General features: G+C 44.0%; 1 protein-coding gene across 1 annotated transcript in view; it reads right to left on the bottom strand.

The window, feature by feature from the left end:
• The window catches only part of STIP1 (stress induced phosphoprotein 1), a 130,706-nt gene extending 114,021 nt beyond the window's left edge, over positions 1-16,685 (bottom strand). Inside the window, exons 1-2 of the mRNA XM_029614750.1 lie at positions 16,534-16,685; positions 10,882-11,091 (exon numbers count right to left, since the gene is read on the bottom strand). Of these exons, the coding sequence (XP_029470610.1) occupies positions 10,882-11,091; positions 16,534-16,542 (219 nt within the window). The 5' untranslated portion in view covers positions 16,543-16,685. The remainder of the gene's footprint in view (positions 1-10,881; positions 11,092-16,533) is intronic.
• Between the last annotated feature and the right edge of the window lie 364 nt (positions 16,686-17,049).

Below are 17,049 nucleotides of genomic sequence, written 5' to 3'. Positions count from 1 at the left end.
TATAACCACCAATAAATGTCTTTCTTCATGGAGTTTGATATCTGACAGGGCATTGGTTGAAGATATGCGTCCATTGTGTTTTTAGTCCCCATTGAAGACAGCGCATGTGAAGACGAGTGTAAGGTATTACATGGGTAGTTGCTGCCATGTGACCCAGCAACATTAACAGTTGACGAGAAGAATGGGAATGTATCATGAGGGTGAAGTTTCACAGGTTGTTTCCAAAATTCTCGTTCGTGGTCAGGAGGTATAGCTTTTGGTAAGAGATCCTCCTGAAGAATAGAGTGTTGCTGAGTGAACAGGACGACGTTTCAGAATATACAGATTGGGAATCTGGTGATGACACGGATACCCAGGGAGGCTGAGAAAGGATCTGCTGGAAGGGATCACATTGGATGTGTGTGATTCGCTACACTCCTTTAGTAATACGCTCTTTTGAGAAGTATGATGTTTTGTGAAAAGTACAGCGGGTTTAAAATGCCAAGACTGCATTGATGAATCGAACTTGGATGGTTTTAGCATGAGATGTTTTGAGGGCTGTGTTGTGCACCAAGTGGCGCGTCAACATGTTGTGTGCCGATGAAAGGTTCGATGTGTTGTGCGTATCAACACGCTCTCTTCTCACTGCTTCTCTTGGCAATTGTGATGCATCATGATCTTTAGCGTGGTGCCTATGTTCAGACAAGAAATTAGACAGCTTTTTCAGGTCTGGGTTTTTTTTAGGTGCTCAGGCCCACCCAATTATTTTGTAGATACAGGAAGGTTTGTTGTATTTTTTGCTTTGGGGTCAATAGTAACCGGCCAGCAGCCACCCAGGGCAGTGAGAAGGAGCCATGGAGTAGCCAAAGTCAGCATGCGGCATCGCGGCAAGGCCGCCTGCAGTTGGTTTCATGCTGCACTTCACAGTGAAAGATAGGATGGAGTCTGCAGCAATAGGGAGAATTTCAGCAGTGGCAGGACCAGAAGACTAAGAGGAGTCTGTGGAGGTGGGCAGAAACATCAGCAGCAGCTGCCCAGACTTTGGTAAGAATTACCAGACACCCCCCCAGTCTGCCCTAGTCGTCCAAAATTAGAAATTGACCCAGCCATCAATCGGGAGAGAAGCAGAAATGCACACACTTAATAAAAGCCACTGCCAGCAAAAAGAAGCTGCAGGGAGAGTAAGTCACAGGCCCAGAGATGGCCAGAGCCCAAACAGCGTCGCTGCCACCACATCGTTGCTGGCCATTTCTGGGCCTGTGACTTACTCTCCCTGTAGCTTCTTTTTGCTGGCAGTGGCTTTTATTAAGTGTGTGCATTTCTGCTTCTCTCCCAACAAAAGATAAGAACGTAAGAACTTGCCATGCTGGGTCAGACCAAGGGTCCATCAAGCCCAGCATCCTGTTTGCAACAGAGGCCAAAACCAGGCCACAAGAATCTGGCAATTACCCAAACACTAAGAAGATTCCATGCCACTGATGCAATTAATAGCCATTAATGGACTTCTTCTCCAAGAATTTATCCAAACCTTTTTTGAACCCAGCTACACTAACTGCACTAACCACATCCTCTGGCAACAAATTCCAGAGCTTTATTGTGCGTTGAGTGAAAAATAATTTTCTCCGATTAGTCATAAATGTGTTACTTGCTAACTTCATGGAATGCCCCCTAGTCCTATTATCCGAAAGTGTAAATAACTGATTCACATCTACTTGTTCAAGACCTCTCATGTATTTAAACACCTCTATCATATCCCCCCTCAGCCGTCTCTTCTCCAAGCTGAACAGCCCTAACCTCTTCAGACTTTCCTCATAGGGGAGCTGTTCCATCCCCTTTATCATTTTGGTTGCCCTTCTCTGTTTCTTCTCCATCGCAACTATATCTTTTTTGAGATGCGGCGACCAGAATTGTACACAGTATTCAAGGTGCGGTCTCACCATGGAGCGATATAGAGGCATTATGACACTTTCTGTTTTATTAATCATTCCCTTCCTAATAATTCCTAACATTCTGTTTGCTTTTTTGACTGCTGCAGCACACTGAGGTGACGATTTTAAATTATTATCCACTATGATGCCTAGATCTTTTTCCTGGGTGGTAGTTCCTAATATGGAACCTAACTTCGTGTAACTACAGCAAGGGTTATTTTTCCCTATGCACAACACCTTGCACTTGTCCACATTAAATTTCATCTGCCATTTGGATGCCCAATCTTCCAGTCTTGCAAGGTCCTCCTGTTATGTATCACAATCCGCTTGTGATTTAACTACTCTGAATCGAAACATGAAGATTAAGTCTAATGAGAGAATGTACATTCTCAATGCAACGTTCTGACTAAGATGTGAAACTTGTTTAATTTTCTGTACTCCTTGCTTTACTACTACATCATGAAGTAGTAGTATTAATGATGAATGAAGAAAAGTGGATCTATATACAGACAACAACCAACAAAGACTGAATTACATAGTCTGGGTAAACAAATAAGCATGGGTGTAGCTTGCTTATTGCAGCGGTTACTACCCCTAACTAATTAACCTAGATATTTCACTTAGATGCAGTTCCAACAGTGCTCTCTACATTAATGGTGGGGGTGGAAGGGAAATAGAACCAAATGGTTACTAAGAGCCAAGAGTAACAGATAAGTATGAGAAAAAAAAAAAAAAAAGGTGCAAAACTTGGTTTACTAAATGTTGTAAATATGGATAATAAAGTCAGCAAAGTAATATCAACACTGAATACAGTATCACAATAAGCTGTACATAAATAAATACAGGTACATAGGAGACAGACAGAAATAAAGATAGAACATTAATTGAACAGAACATCTCCCTTATATGTCCTCTTCATAAGCCAGTGATCATAGGAAACCTGGAGGACTTTACGGGCCCGGGGGTTCTGAGGATGCCTCTGGTGTGTTCAGCTCATCCAACTTAAAATAAGCAAATGCTAATCACTTATATATCCCTCTGTGAGTTTGATATTTCAAAGGCATTTCAGTACCAGTCTGATCTCCCATTTAGTAAAAGACATCAATTGTTATAACTCATTAACAGCTCAATGGTATGTGTTAGTCTTTAGGATTTGATCTTCCCAGGTGATAAAGAAATACCAAATGTCATGGCCTTTGATGTTCCCAGGGACACCAGAATATTCCTTGGGGTCATCCCTGCTTTTTATCAGCACATTGGTGCCAGAAAATCACGGGGAATGAGGGAACAAATGGTAATAGTGTCATGCCTTTGTATAAAATTTAAGTCCAAAGGGGCCGAGGCAATAAAGGCGCCCCACGGGGGGGGAGCCATGCTATATTTAAATTAGGGGGTCGCGTTAGCAAGGATGCGCTAAGAGTCGCAATGCTAGCGCGAACCCAGAAGGTTTTCGTGACCGCCGTACGGCAGTCAGGGAAACAGACGCCGATAAACCCGGCGTCTGTTTTAAAACCCCCTAATTTATTTATTTTTTTTTATTTATTTTTTTTTAAAGCGTCCCACGTGACCGGAAGGTTTTCCTGCCTGAGCATGAGGCATTCCATTCATCTCCTTGCTGCGGCTGAACGGGTTGGGTTTTTTTTGTTTTTGTTTTTTTTAAAAGAGCCCTGCTGGGTGTCATGCAAAAAGGTCAGGCTTGAGTCTGTCAATGGGGCGGGGAAGGGAAGAGAGAGCGAGCGAGGTAGGAGAAGATGATCGGGCACATCACAAAAACCGACACCGAGTTTATCAGCATCTGTCCGCCGCTAAGGAAAACAGACGCCGATAAACTTGGCATTGGTTTTTAGTAGTCGCGAAAAACAGTGCCGGGTTTATCAGCGTCAGTTTTCCTTAGCAGCAGACAGCCACGAAAAAGATGCTGATAAACTCTGCGTCAGTTTTTGTGGATGGGCCCGATCGTCAATTTCTTTTTTCTTTTATTTCTTTTACTTTTTATTCTTTTTCCGATGCGCACATCTATTAACGCCTGCTCCTGGCAGGCGTTAATAGATGACACTTAAATGTGCGTCAGATGCACATTTTTCTTTTTGCATCGGGAGTGAATGCCTAATAGCCTCATTCGCATGCATTTGCATGTGAAGAGCTATTACATTAACTCCGCATTAGACGTGTGTTAAATAGGCGCTAATCCCCTTATTGCATTAGGGGATTGATTAGCGTCTATTTTACCCGCGTCTAACTGCACCTTAACAGTGCGCTGGGCTCAGCTAGCCATATTGCATCGGCCCCAAAGATTGATAAGTATTAATCAGTATATTGTACAATCATTGGAGTCTGCTCTAATTCATAGCTGTCTATTCGCGTTACAAAGTCTTCCGGAGATCTAACTAGCTTGCCTGAAATTATCCTTACACTTTAATTAATATGTATTAGAAAATTTTGCTTAACAGGTGTTAAGATCTATGAATATTACCTCTATAACCAATCACTGTTTGTTGATTTACAGCTACAAATGTCACCATTGTAAACCTTGTGATTTATACATGGAACAACACTATATAAAGTGCCTAAATAAAATAAATATATCAAACCAGCCTTGCACAAGTGATGGGGGCTAACACTGGCCACCTGAATGCGGTCTATTTTTTCCAAGGGGCTACATGGACTTGCTTACTGGGATTCAGTTTTCTCTCCAGGACCCTCTCTCACACATCTGAGCAGCAGAGGCTATCCCAGCATCCCTTGCTGCTGTCCTCTGTTGTGCCTCTATCACTCCCGGGGGGGGGGTGAGCGGACTGTGTATCCTGTGTGGCTTGTCACTGTTGCAGGAGCTTGGTTAAGTGCCCTCTGCTGCTTGTCTTGCCCGTCCCCCGTCCCCCAATTGCCTTTATTTTAATCTCTTAGTTTTGTTTTACATTGATTTCTTTTATTTTACTTTTATGCCTGCCCCTGCAGTGCTGATATAACCTGGCCCCTTTAAGAGTCCAGGCTATGACAATCATTGCTGGGCTGCTAAAGTGAAATTAAATCAACAGCTCCATTTGAATTCCCATAGTCACGGACAGCATCAGTCCTTCTCTCCTGCCTCAAACAGCTAATTCACTGGGGGAGATACAGCACCCAAACAAAAGGACAGCATGCTGTCTCTGTCTAGCCCTGCTCCTGGTAGTTTTTATTTTGTCTGTCAGTATTTTTTGTTTTTGATTATGTGTATGCTGCTTAGAACCATGGCACTGGCGGGTTACATATTCTTATTTATTTAGATTTATAGTCCGCTTTTCACACTTTTTTCAGGACTTCAAAGTGAATTATGTTCAGGTACTGTAATGCCTTATAAATAAATGAGCTCCAGCTGGGACCAGTACCACCTAGAGTCATGGAAGTGCATCAACGACACCCCAGGATGTTATGCAATATCCCTAGGAACAGGACACTTCTATCAAGAGGGCATCTCTCGAAGCTGCTAGAAGACTTGTCCATAACTGGATAAAAAACTAAAAGCAGCAAGATTAAGTTGTACAGAAACACAGAATTGTGATGGCAGAAAAAGACCAAATGGGGAGTTTAAATCCTAAATGCATGACTCTGCATTTTTTTAGCAGCAAATGTTACCTACAAGACCCTAGATCATTTCTCAACTTTCGCAACACTCCTCCTCAATGTTTTCCACAACTTCATGTCTACCCTGTTGCAGATTTCGATATCATTGTCAGGAAAAGTTTCTTTTGACAATGTTGCTCATAAAAATGGTGAAAAAAAAAAAAAATCACGGGTAGTCAATGCCACTTGGTGCAATTATGGAACAGGAACTTAGAAAAAAAGCAGCCTTACCTAGGGATACTAAGAAGAGAGAAGAGTACATGGAGCCCTGTGTTGAATAATTCCTGCCTGGTTTGGTGATAAAATTCTGAAGAAAAGCAGAAGACCTGCAACTGATGGGGACCTCCTCAGTCTCTTCCATGGAGCCTATGTGGGCACATGGTACCATGCCAGCCTGCACATGCCCCATAGGGCACAACGTTCTAAAAACTTTGACATAAAAGCTCCAGAATGGGCTCCATCAGATAATGTCACGTATTTGTGAGGACTGCCATCCTGCTGGGTGGGCATGAGGATCGCTTGGAAACTTGCCTGCCTCATTCACCATCTAGATAAGATTTTAGAGAGTGCCTGGGAGGAGCCAGCTGTTATAGTACATGTGCGTACCAATGAAACAGGAAGATGCAAGAGGGATGCTCTGAAGGCTAAATTTTAGGGAGGAAATTGAAATCCAGAACCTTTAGGGCTGCATTCTCAGAAATGCAACCCATTCCACATGCAGGACTTCAGAGGCAGGCAGACTTCCAAAATCTCCATGCATGGATAAAATGATAGTGCAGGGAAGAAGGTTTTAAGTTAAGAACTGAGGAACATTTGGGAAAGGGAAGCTTATTTCGACAGGATGGGCTCCACTTAACGAGAGTGGAGCCAGGCTGCTGGCACTAGCGTTTAAAAAGGAAATAAGAGCAGCTTTTAAAACTAGAACATGAGGGAAAGCCACGGTCGCTCCTCATCACACTGGTTCAGAAGAAGATATCTTCAAAGGATACCGGCAAACCATGTAAGCTAGAATGTCACAATAGAGAGGAGACTATAAAAGCTAAAGAAACCCAGTTAAAAAGTGACTCCAAACTTCCCGTATCATCCGGTAAGAAGCAGGTTGTGGGTACATATAAAAATACAAATAAAACTACTTTAAAAGTATCTGTATGCAGATGCGAGGAACCTGAAAAATAAGATTGGAGAGATGGTATTTATGGAGGATATAATGAGCGTCTTGGAGACCTGGTGGAGGGAGGATAACCAATGGGACAGAGATACATGAGTACAAATTGTATCAACATGACAGGGCAGATAAAATTGGTGGAGATGTGGCACTATATATTAAGGATGGCATAAAGTCAAGCAGAATAAGAGTTTTGCAGGAAACAAACTGTACTCTCAAATCCTTATGGACAGAAATTCTAAGAGTAAAAGGGAAGAGTATGATAGTAGGGATATACAGGGCCAGATGAACCACTAGGTGAGCTAGGCTTGTGCCTAGGGCGCTGAGATTTAGGGGGCGCCGCCGCTCGCGGCCACTGCAGGCAACTGAATTTCGAATGGGCAAAAAGGTACCCCTTCAAAATTCTGCCTAGCCCCCCCCCCCCCCATTGTGCCACCCTCCCGACACCCCCCTAGTGGTCCAGCGGAGGGCCCGGGAGCGATCTGCTGCTCCCGAGGCCTCGGCTGCCACTAACCAAAATGGCGCCGGTGGCCATTAGCCCCTACCATGTGACAGGGGCCACCCAATGGCACCGGTAGCCCCTGTCACATGGTAGAGGCTGAAGGCCACCAGCGCCATTTTGATTAGTGGCAGCCGACGACCTGGGAGCGGCAGATCGCTCCCGGGCTCCCTGCTGGACCAGGTGTTTTGTGAGGGGTTTTTTTGGGATTGGGGGGGGGGGGGGGGGAGGTTGGGAGAGTGGGTGGCATGTGGTCCCTGTCCCTGCAGTCGGGGCTGCAACCGGGGGCTGGGCAAAGCTGAAGGTGCCTAGGGCACCCAATCCCCTTGCACCGGCCCTGGGGATATATACTACTGTCCACCTGGCCAGGATGAGGAATGAGTTCAAAACGCTAACAGATTAGACAGAATAGTAAAATGGGCAACACAATAAAAATGAGAGACTTGAAATTTCCCAAATACTGACTGGGTAAATATCACATGCAAGGGAGGTAAAATTCCTAGAGGCCATCGATGACTGCTTCATGGAAAAGACAAGAGGGAGGAACTATTTAGATCTAGTTTTCAGTGAAATGCAGGACCTGGTGGAAGAGATAAAAGGTAGCATTTGTTTAGTTAGTGATCATAATGTAATAAAATTGCGATGGTGACGTCTCGGACGTTTAGAAGAGTCATGTGTGCGCTCTACTGAAGGGGGTGCTTTGGTGAAGAATCAATCGAAGTGGAATGCTGTGAGGAAGAATGTTTTCTCTTCAAAGGAGGTGCCTGCCCTGCCTGCCGTTGTTTGGCTGACAGCTTTGTGGATTCTTGTGACTGGGGTGCTGTCCCTGGTGCACCAAATGTGCCGTCTTCAGCGCTGGGTTGCTCTTCTTCGGCGCCGGTTGCGCCCTCACACAGTGTTGATAGTTGCGCCTCCGGCACCCTCTTTTTCTTAGAGGGAGCTTGTGGTTGTCCCGGCTCCTTATTCTGCAAAGCAGTGAGGGTGGGCGTAATCAGTTTATTTTATTAAGTTAATCCCCTTGTTCCATGTAAACTGATTTGATATGAATCTAGTCACGAAGGTCAGTATAGAAAAAAAAAAAGTATTAAATAAATCAATTTTTGCGGCCAAGTTCCCTGGGTTCCGCGTAGCTCCTGATGTCGTCGGCTATCCTTACCTCCAGTCCTGGAGGCCTGAAGATCCCACAATGAGGCTCTTTTCTTTGACGGGCACAACTGTTTAGCTGGGCCCGGAGACGAGTGCGCCTCGGAAGGAGGCTTTTCCCCTCGTAAGTCCCTCATTTTATAGGCCCGATGACGTTGGGCTCGAGGTGACATCTGTTTGCAAAATTCACAGTCCGCCTGACTGTGGTCCGGTCCAAGGCAGCGGTAACAACGGTCACGTCAGTCTGTGACAGACATGACCTTATTGCATGGACACGGTTTAAACCCAGAGGGTTTCTTCGACATCGTTGTTGAAAAAAATTTGAGAGAGAGGAGAATCAAGGTTCGCGTGCGCTCCCATGCGTGGAAAAAACAGACTGAGGAGAATCTGTTACTTTCCTGCGCGGGAACACACGTGCAGCCGCAGAGACTGAAAACTCTACGCTCTGCTTGGTAAAGCTCTGCCTCCCGGGCCCTGATTGGCAGTTCCCATGACAGCATGGCTAACTCAGCCCTGCTATCAACGGGAAAAGATTAAAACAAGTAAAACCTTTTTTCAAATACATGTGAAGTAAAAAGCTTGTGATGGAGTTGGATCTCTAGATGATATGCAGTCAAGAGGCAAAATCGAATGATAGAAATTTGGAAAGGTATAGAGAACAAAACTGGCATATCATCGTGCTCTTATATAGATCCATGGTGTGACCACACCTTGAATACTGTGTGCAGTTCTGGTCACCCCCATCACAAAAACACACATAACGTACATAGAATAGTACAGAGAAGGCTGATGAAAACGATAAGGAGGATGGCAAAGCTCCCTTATGGAGAAAAGCTAAGATTAGGGCTCTTTAGATTTGAAAAGAGACAGAGGAGATTGACCTTTATAAAAATCATGAATGGGTAAATAGGGAAAAGTTATTTATCTTTACAAATACTAGGACTAAGGGACAGTGCATCAAACTAGCAATCGGCAGATTTAAAACAAAATCATAGGAAGTATTTTTTTCACTCAGCACACAATCAAGCTATGAAGTCTGTTGCCAGAAGATATGGTCAAGGTAATTAACATAAGGGCCGATACAGTAAGACACCAGGGAGAGCCGGCAAGCACCCGCTCTCGACACGCGCCCAGGCCACTCTCCTGGGCGCGCGATTCAGTAAATAAAGATATGCAAATTAGGGCCCGCGGTAAAAGGAGGCGCTAGGGACACTAGCGCGTCCCTAGCGCCTCCTTTTTGACAGAAGCGGCAGCTGTCAGCAGGTTTGACAGCTGACGCTCAATTTTACCAGCCACACGTTCGGAAAACAGAGGCTGGCAAAATTGAGCATCCGTCTTCTAACCCGTGGGCAGATTTAATTTTTTTATTTTTTTTTTTTGGGGCCTCCGACTTAATATTGCTATTTTATTAAGTCGGAGGGTGTACAGAAAAGCAGTTTTTTCTGCTTTTCTGTACACTTTCCCTGTGCTGGCCAAAATTAACTAATGCCTTTGGGCAGGTGTTAATTTCTGAAAGTAAAAAGTATGGCTTTGCTGCACATTTTACTTTCTGTATCGCGTGGGAATAACTAATAGCGCCCGTAACATGCATTTGCATGTTACGGGCGCTATTAGTTTCAGAGGGGGTGGCTGCGCGTTTTCGACGCGCTATTACCCCTTACTGTATAAGGGGTAAAAATAGCTAGTCGAAAACATACGGCCAAACCGGGGCTAAAGGTGCGCTCGGCCAAGCACACCATACTAAATCGGCCAGATAGTGGGATTCAAAAGAGGACTGGACAAGTTCCTGAAGGAAAAGTCCATAAACAGTTATTAGTCAGGTAGACCTGAGAAAAACAGTGCTTATCCATAGGAGTGAGCTATAAGAAACAGATCAACTATTGAGGATCTGACAGGACCTGTAACCAGATTGGCCACTGAGACACAATACTGGTCTTGATGGACCTTGATCTGACACAGCATGGCACTTCTTATGTTCTTAAATAATAAACATCATACCAAAGCATTAATGCATCTGCAAGATATCCAGCTTAGGCAAATTCATCAGCCTTATCTAGTCTTTAAAAAATGATGTTTATTACAAAATGTAACAGCTGCAAGTAAGGTAATATCATATAGGCCAACAGGAAGTATAAAAATAATCAGTTATTAGAATACAGCCAAAAATAAAACAAAAGCACAGCTCCCCAAAGACAGAAGGAAGGAAGGAGAACATGCAAAAGGAAAGAGAAGAAAAAGCACCACTAGAACTGCAGACTAGACATTATGTTGGATCTGCTACCATATGAATAGACTTTGTGAGAAAAATATAACTTCCAGAACTTTAAAACAAAAGCGTATTTTGGTTCTAATATTCATGGTTATACAGAATAAAAGATACACACGCACACTTGTTACTTCACTGTTTGTTGTGTTTGTCTGGTGGAACTCTGCTGGTACTGGGATAAAAATACCAGGGAACAAGATTCCTACCTTGTACTAGTAATCAACCAGTTCCCGAAATACCTGGGTCCTTGCTGGGGGGGGGGGGGGGGGGGGCGTGGAGGGACATTGGCCTGGGTGCTCACCTTTCCCCAATCAGGTTTCAGCTCCACAGTTTTGCAGCCATCCTCATAGGCTCGTTGGTAGTCTCCCTTTTTGGCATAAGCAGCTGACCTGTTGCTGTAAAGAACATGGTTCTTCGGGTCCAGCTTTATGGCTTCTGAGTAGCACTTGACAGCCTCCTCAGTATTGCCCGAGCTCAAGGCCTTATTACCCTTCTCCTTTAGTTCATTTACCTGGATAAAGAGAGAACACATGAATGCCTTCACAAAACCAATCACGGTTAGATAAATCATCACTGCTACAGCCTTTCTCCATTTGAACAATGGAAATGAGGATTTGGAAACAAGCTTTTATGTATTTCGACTGACCAAGAATAAGGTAAAAAAAACAAAACAAACACAAGTGTAGTAATGCACAAAACAGCTTACATACTGAAAAGGCATCCAAGAGGCAGAAGAAAAAAAAATGTGCCATTTATCTTACAGCACACACTGCCCAGGAACAAAAGAGATGGCCAGCTAAATCACAACTATACATGATTTGTTAACATCTCAGGCCCAAATAAAGTTCCTCTCACCTCTCAATCCCCTCAACATTAAATTCTGATCTCCATCAGGCAGATACTCAATTGATTGAAAACTGCTCTTATTTCAAACTGACTGAACAATGTTTTCAATGGAACACAGATCCTTATACAGAACTTCCATCAATGCTTCTTTAGAGTTGGGAATAGCTCTGGAGGACTGGAGACAGGTGGATGTGGTTCCTATTCGTGAAAGTAAGGAAGAGGCTTAGAACTACAGACCAATTAGTCTAACCTCTGTGGTGAGCAAATTAAAGGAATCACTGCTAAAACAGAAGCTAGTGCAGTTTTTGGAATACAATCGATTGCAAGATCTGAGGCAGCATGGTTTTACCAGAGGTAAATCTTGTCAGACAAATCTGATCAATTTCTCTGATTGGGTAACCAGGGTTGGATCAAGAGAGCACTACATGTGGTGTACTTGTATTTCCGCAAGGCTTTTTTGACACAGAAGACTTATAAATTGCACTCCCTTGGTATGGAATCTAGAGTGACAGACTGTTAGAAACTGGCTGAGTGGGAGACAAAAGGTAGTGGGCAATGGAATTTTCTCTGAGGAGGGGGTTGTTACTAGCCATGTGCCTCAGGGATCAGTCCTTGGACCGGTTCTTTTCAACATTTTTGCAAGCGACATAGCAGGAGGATTGTTAGGATTTTTGCTAATGATACCAAAATCTGTAACAGCATAGACAACCAGGAAGGTGTAGAAAGCATACGGAGGGATCTAGCGAAGCTTGAGGAATGATCTGTGATCTGGCAGCTAAGATTTAATGCTAAAAAATGCAAAGTAATGCATTTAGAATGCAAAAATCCAAGGAAGAGATACAGGATTGGAGGTGGAATTCTTCTAAGCCTAAAGGAAGAGTGGGATCTGGGGGTTATTGTATCTGATGATCTTAAGGTGGCCAAACAGATTGATAAAGTGATAGTAAAAACCAGAAATATGCTTGGCTGCATAGGGAGAGAAATGGTTAGCAGAAAAAGAGGTGATATTGCTCCTATATAGGTCCCTGATGAGACCTCACTTGGAATACTGTACAGAATTCTGGAGACCACACCTTCAAAAAGATATAAACAGGATGAAGTTTGTCCAGTCTGTGGCTACTAAAATGGTCAGTGGTCTTCGTTCTAAAGCATGGGAATATACAGATCTAAATATGTATACTCTAGAAGAGGAAAAGCGAGATAGGGGAGATATGATAGACATTTAAATATTGCAAAGGTTTCCCATGCACAGAAAGTGAGCCTCTTTCAACAGAAAGGAGGTCCTAGAACAAGGTGTCATGCAATGAGGATGAAAGCAGGTAGCCTCAGCCGTAACCTTAGGAAATATTTTTTTTTTACCAAGAGGGTGGTGGGATGTGCAGAATGGCCTCTTAGCGGAGACAAAGTATCAAGAAAGCATGGGATAAATACAGGGGGGATCTCTAAGGGAATGCTAAAGGTACATGAATTGGGTGGATGAGCAGTCTTTTTCTGCCATTATGTTTCTATGTAAACCACAGCACTCAAAGCTAATTGTAACCAAAGTTTGTTAGAGTTTAAAAAAATCTACTCACCCATTCAAATGGGGCAAAATTGTTTTTTATTTTGCAGGCAAAGCAGTAGTGCCCTGATAAATGATTGTATCTTTGTCCCTGATTGTAACCCAGAGGGCTGAAGCACATGAGAGTGGGGCCAGGTAGACAAGAAAAGAATGATGTGGCAGGGAGAAAAAGATAAGGAGGTAGAGACTGGAGGAGAAGAGATAGGGGCGATCCAGGAAACTACAGACCTGTTAGCCTGACTTCAGTGCCAGGAAAAATAGTGGAAAGTGTTCTAAACATCAAAATCACAGAACATATAGAAAGACATGGTTTAATGGAACAAAGTCAGCATGGCTTTACCCAGGGCAAGTCTTGCCTCACAAATCTGCTTCACTTTTTTTGAAGGAGTTAATAAACATGTGGATAAAGGTGAACCGGTAGATGTAGTATACTTGGATTATCAGAAGGCATTTGACAAAGTTCCTCATGAGAGGCTTCTAGGAAAAGTAAAAAGTCATGGGATAGGTGGTGATGTCCTTTCGTGGATTACAAACTGGCTAAAAGACAGGAAACAGAGAGTAGGATTAAATGGGCAATTTTCTCAGTGGAAGGGAGTGGACAGTGGAGTGCCTCAGGGATCTGTATTGGGACCCTTACTGTTCAATATATTTATAAATGATCTGGAAAGAAATACGACGAGTGAGAATCAAATTTGCAGATGATACAAAATTGTTCAGAGTAGTTAAATCACAAGCAGATTGTGATAAATTGCAGGAAGACCTTGTGAGGCTGGAAAACTGGGCATCAAAATGGCAGATGAAATTTAATGTGGATAAGTGCAAGGTGATGCATATAAGAAAAATAACCATGCAATAGTTACACAATGTTAGGTTCCATATTAGGTGCTACAACCCAAGAAAGAGATCTAGGCGTCACAGTGGATAACACATTGAAATCGTCGGTTCAGTGTGCTGCGGCAGTAAAAAAAGCAAATGTTGGGAATTATTAGAAAGGGAATGGTGAATAAAACGGAAAAGGTCATAATGCCTCTGTATCGCTACATGGTGAGACCGCACCTTGAATACCGTGTACAATTCTGGTCGCCGCATCTCAAAAAAGATATAATTGTGATGGAGAAGAATGGATTGGCCACTGTTGGAAACAGGATGCTGGGCTAGTAATAGTGGTGGTTATTATTTAAGTCAACTTAATTAATAGCAGGTAATGGACTTCTCCTCAAAGAACTTATCCAATCCGTTTTTAAACACAGCTATACTAACTGCACTAACCATATCCTCTGGCAACAAATTCCAGAGTTTAATTGTGCGTTGAGTAAAAAAAAAAAAACTTTCTCCGATTAGTTTTAAATGTGCCACATGCTAACTTCATGGAGTGCCCCCTAGTCTTTCTATTATCCGAAAGAGTAAAAAACCGATTCACATCTACCCGTTCTAGACCTCTCATGATTTTAAACACCTCTATCATATCCCCTCTCAGGTGTTTAAAATCATGAGAGGTCTAGAACGGGTAGATGTGAATCGGTTTTATCGGTATTATCTTTCGGATAATAGAAAGACTAGGGGGCACTCCATGAAGTTAGCATGTAGCACATTTAAAACTAATCGGAGAAAGTTTTTTTTTTTACTCAACGCACAATTAAACTCATGAATTTGTTGCCAGAGGATATGGTTAGTGCAGTTAGTATAGCTGTGTTTAAAAAAGGATTGGATAAGTTCTTTGAGGAGAAGTCCATTACATGCTATTAATTAAGTTGACTTAGAAAATAGCCACTGCTATTACTAGCAACGGTAACATGGAACAGACTTAGTTTTAGGGTACTTGCCAGGTTCTTATGGCCTGGATTGGCCACTGTTGGAAACAGGATGCTGGGCTTGATGGACCCTTGGTCTGACCCAGTATGGCATGTTCTTATGTTTGCATGAGGGTGGGATAAGGGGTGTGCTGCACTCACAAGAGAAGAAATAACTCCTTGTCTATTCCCCTGCCTCCCCCCCCCCCCCAAAGTTACTAGATGGTGTAGTCTCTGACTAGTAAGTCTGGGAGGAATTTTTCAAGTTCTACCAATGACTACCAATCAAAAAGGTCCAATCAGTTTTGCTGGCCACTACATCATTCCCCTTATGATTTTAAAAAAGGACTACTGCAACCTTTTGCATTCAATTAACAGGATACTAGAAGCTCCTGAAAACAGCAAGAAAAGCCATCAATAACCTCCTACTACTTCCTAATTTTAAGCAGAATTGACAGGCAAGATAAAAATTACATTTCAGTTGTGAAGTACAAGTCAAATTGACTGAATTGCAAGTGTGCCACTCTCCTCCTACCATTCAGGCTGGGGGAGGGACAGGGCACAGATGGAAAGAGGACTACGGCAGGCTGAGGAACATGGGGTGCAGCACAGATATGCTTATCTGCCCTGAGTGCCAAAATGCTTATGTAGTTATGGTTTTGAGGGTGATGGCCCCCCTCTCAGGACTAGTGTTCTCTGGCAGTCCCAGCAAGCAGTATTAGCTCCAGACAGCCTGTACTACAATCTATTCCCAAGAATGTTTACAGAAACTGGCAGCCAGATAATTTGATTTTTTCCACCTTCTAAAAGGCTTTGTGCTCTAGGATGCTGCCCTGATCACACCAACTCCTTCCCATGCACGTCAGCCTTTCCTGAGTGGGAGCAGGAAATGCAGATGCCTTGGTACCAACAGGGAGCCATAAAAGATATCCCCAGTTGTAAATCACAGTAGGCAGTCGAGGGGGCAGCAATGCCATAGTCCAGGATATCATCCAAGGGAACACACAAAAGTGGCAAAATTACTGGAATTAGAAATGCTGTCAAAGATCAAACTATTTTAAGTATCATTTCCAGGATTCATTGAAGGTTTTTGGTTTTTTCAGAGTCTGATTAAGAGGAGCAAATTGTTCTATCCTTGGTATGCCAGTCTAATGGACCGCTGTTCTGGTCTCACTCCCTGACCCAACTGACATTATCCGAACAATCCCCGCAATGACTGACCCCCCCCCTCCCCTCCCCAATCAATCCAGCAATACAAACGACAAAGGATTTCTTGTGAGTTTAAACCAAGCTTAACATACAGCAACAAGAGTTTAGGGGAACTCAAGAAAAATGTTAGTGCCACTACAACTCAAGTATAAGCTTAAAAACAAAAGTGATCCCACCAGGGTGCCCACGAGCGAGAGCCCAAGAAGAGCAGCCTGTGCTCAGATATTCCTTCCCCCCCTACTAAAAACTGCCAGCTTTAAACCCTCCCCCCCCCCCAAGTCCGAGCAGCAGCGTGCAAGGCTCGCGGCTCTCGCATCCCTCGCCCAGGACGGCCGGGCCGAACAGTGCAACAGCCCCCTGCACGACGACCCGGCGTGGGCGCAAAGGGTTCAACATCCCAGCAGATCCGCAGAGAGGTGGCACAGCAGGGGGGGGGGGGGAAAGAAACCGGAGGCCGTGGGCCCCCTTCGCCAGAGCTCGTCCTATCCACTCTTTTCCCCACCTCCACGCAAAACAACAGAAAATCCCTCCTCCCCCCCCCCCTTACCTTCTCCATCCTGCTACTGCCACCACCGCTACCACCGTCTCCTACTCAGCACTACCCACGCGCCTTCTGGAACTTACTAGAAGCTGACAGCTCGCGGGGAACCCACCCACACTGCAGGGTCATTGGCCACGGCCTCTTCCACCTTCTTAAGTCCCTGAAACAGATTGGCCAAGAGGAGAAATCAATCTCTCGCAAGCTCACCGCCCCTTTCTCTGGCGTTTAGCCTTCCACTTCCTTCTCAGTCATGCATTGGATGTTGCCTGGAAACGACGTGGGGCATAGGAGGGAGCTTGAACTATCCGAAACGATTGGTTACTTGAGCTGACCCGGAAGGAGGGAGAGGAGCCTCCAAGGTCGCCACCCATTGGTTCTGATCATCTCTTGACCCCTTCAGATGCTCCTATTGGACAATCCCGGTTCAGTGCAGGCTTCGGATTAGAACTCGCGAGGCCATTTACGTAAGAATATGCTTATTCCCTCCCTCGCCCACCACAATGACGCTAGGAAGTCGATGTT

This window comes from Rhinatrema bivittatum, chromosome 8, assembly GCF_901001135.1.
Source record: "Rhinatrema bivittatum chromosome 8, aRhiBiv1.1, whole genome shotgun sequence".
Classification (NCBI taxonomy): Eukaryota; Metazoa; Chordata; class Amphibia; order Gymnophiona; family Rhinatrematidae; genus Rhinatrema; species Rhinatrema bivittatum.
Note: the sequence above shows the minus strand (reverse complement) of the source record. Positions and strands in the feature narration are given on the sequence as shown.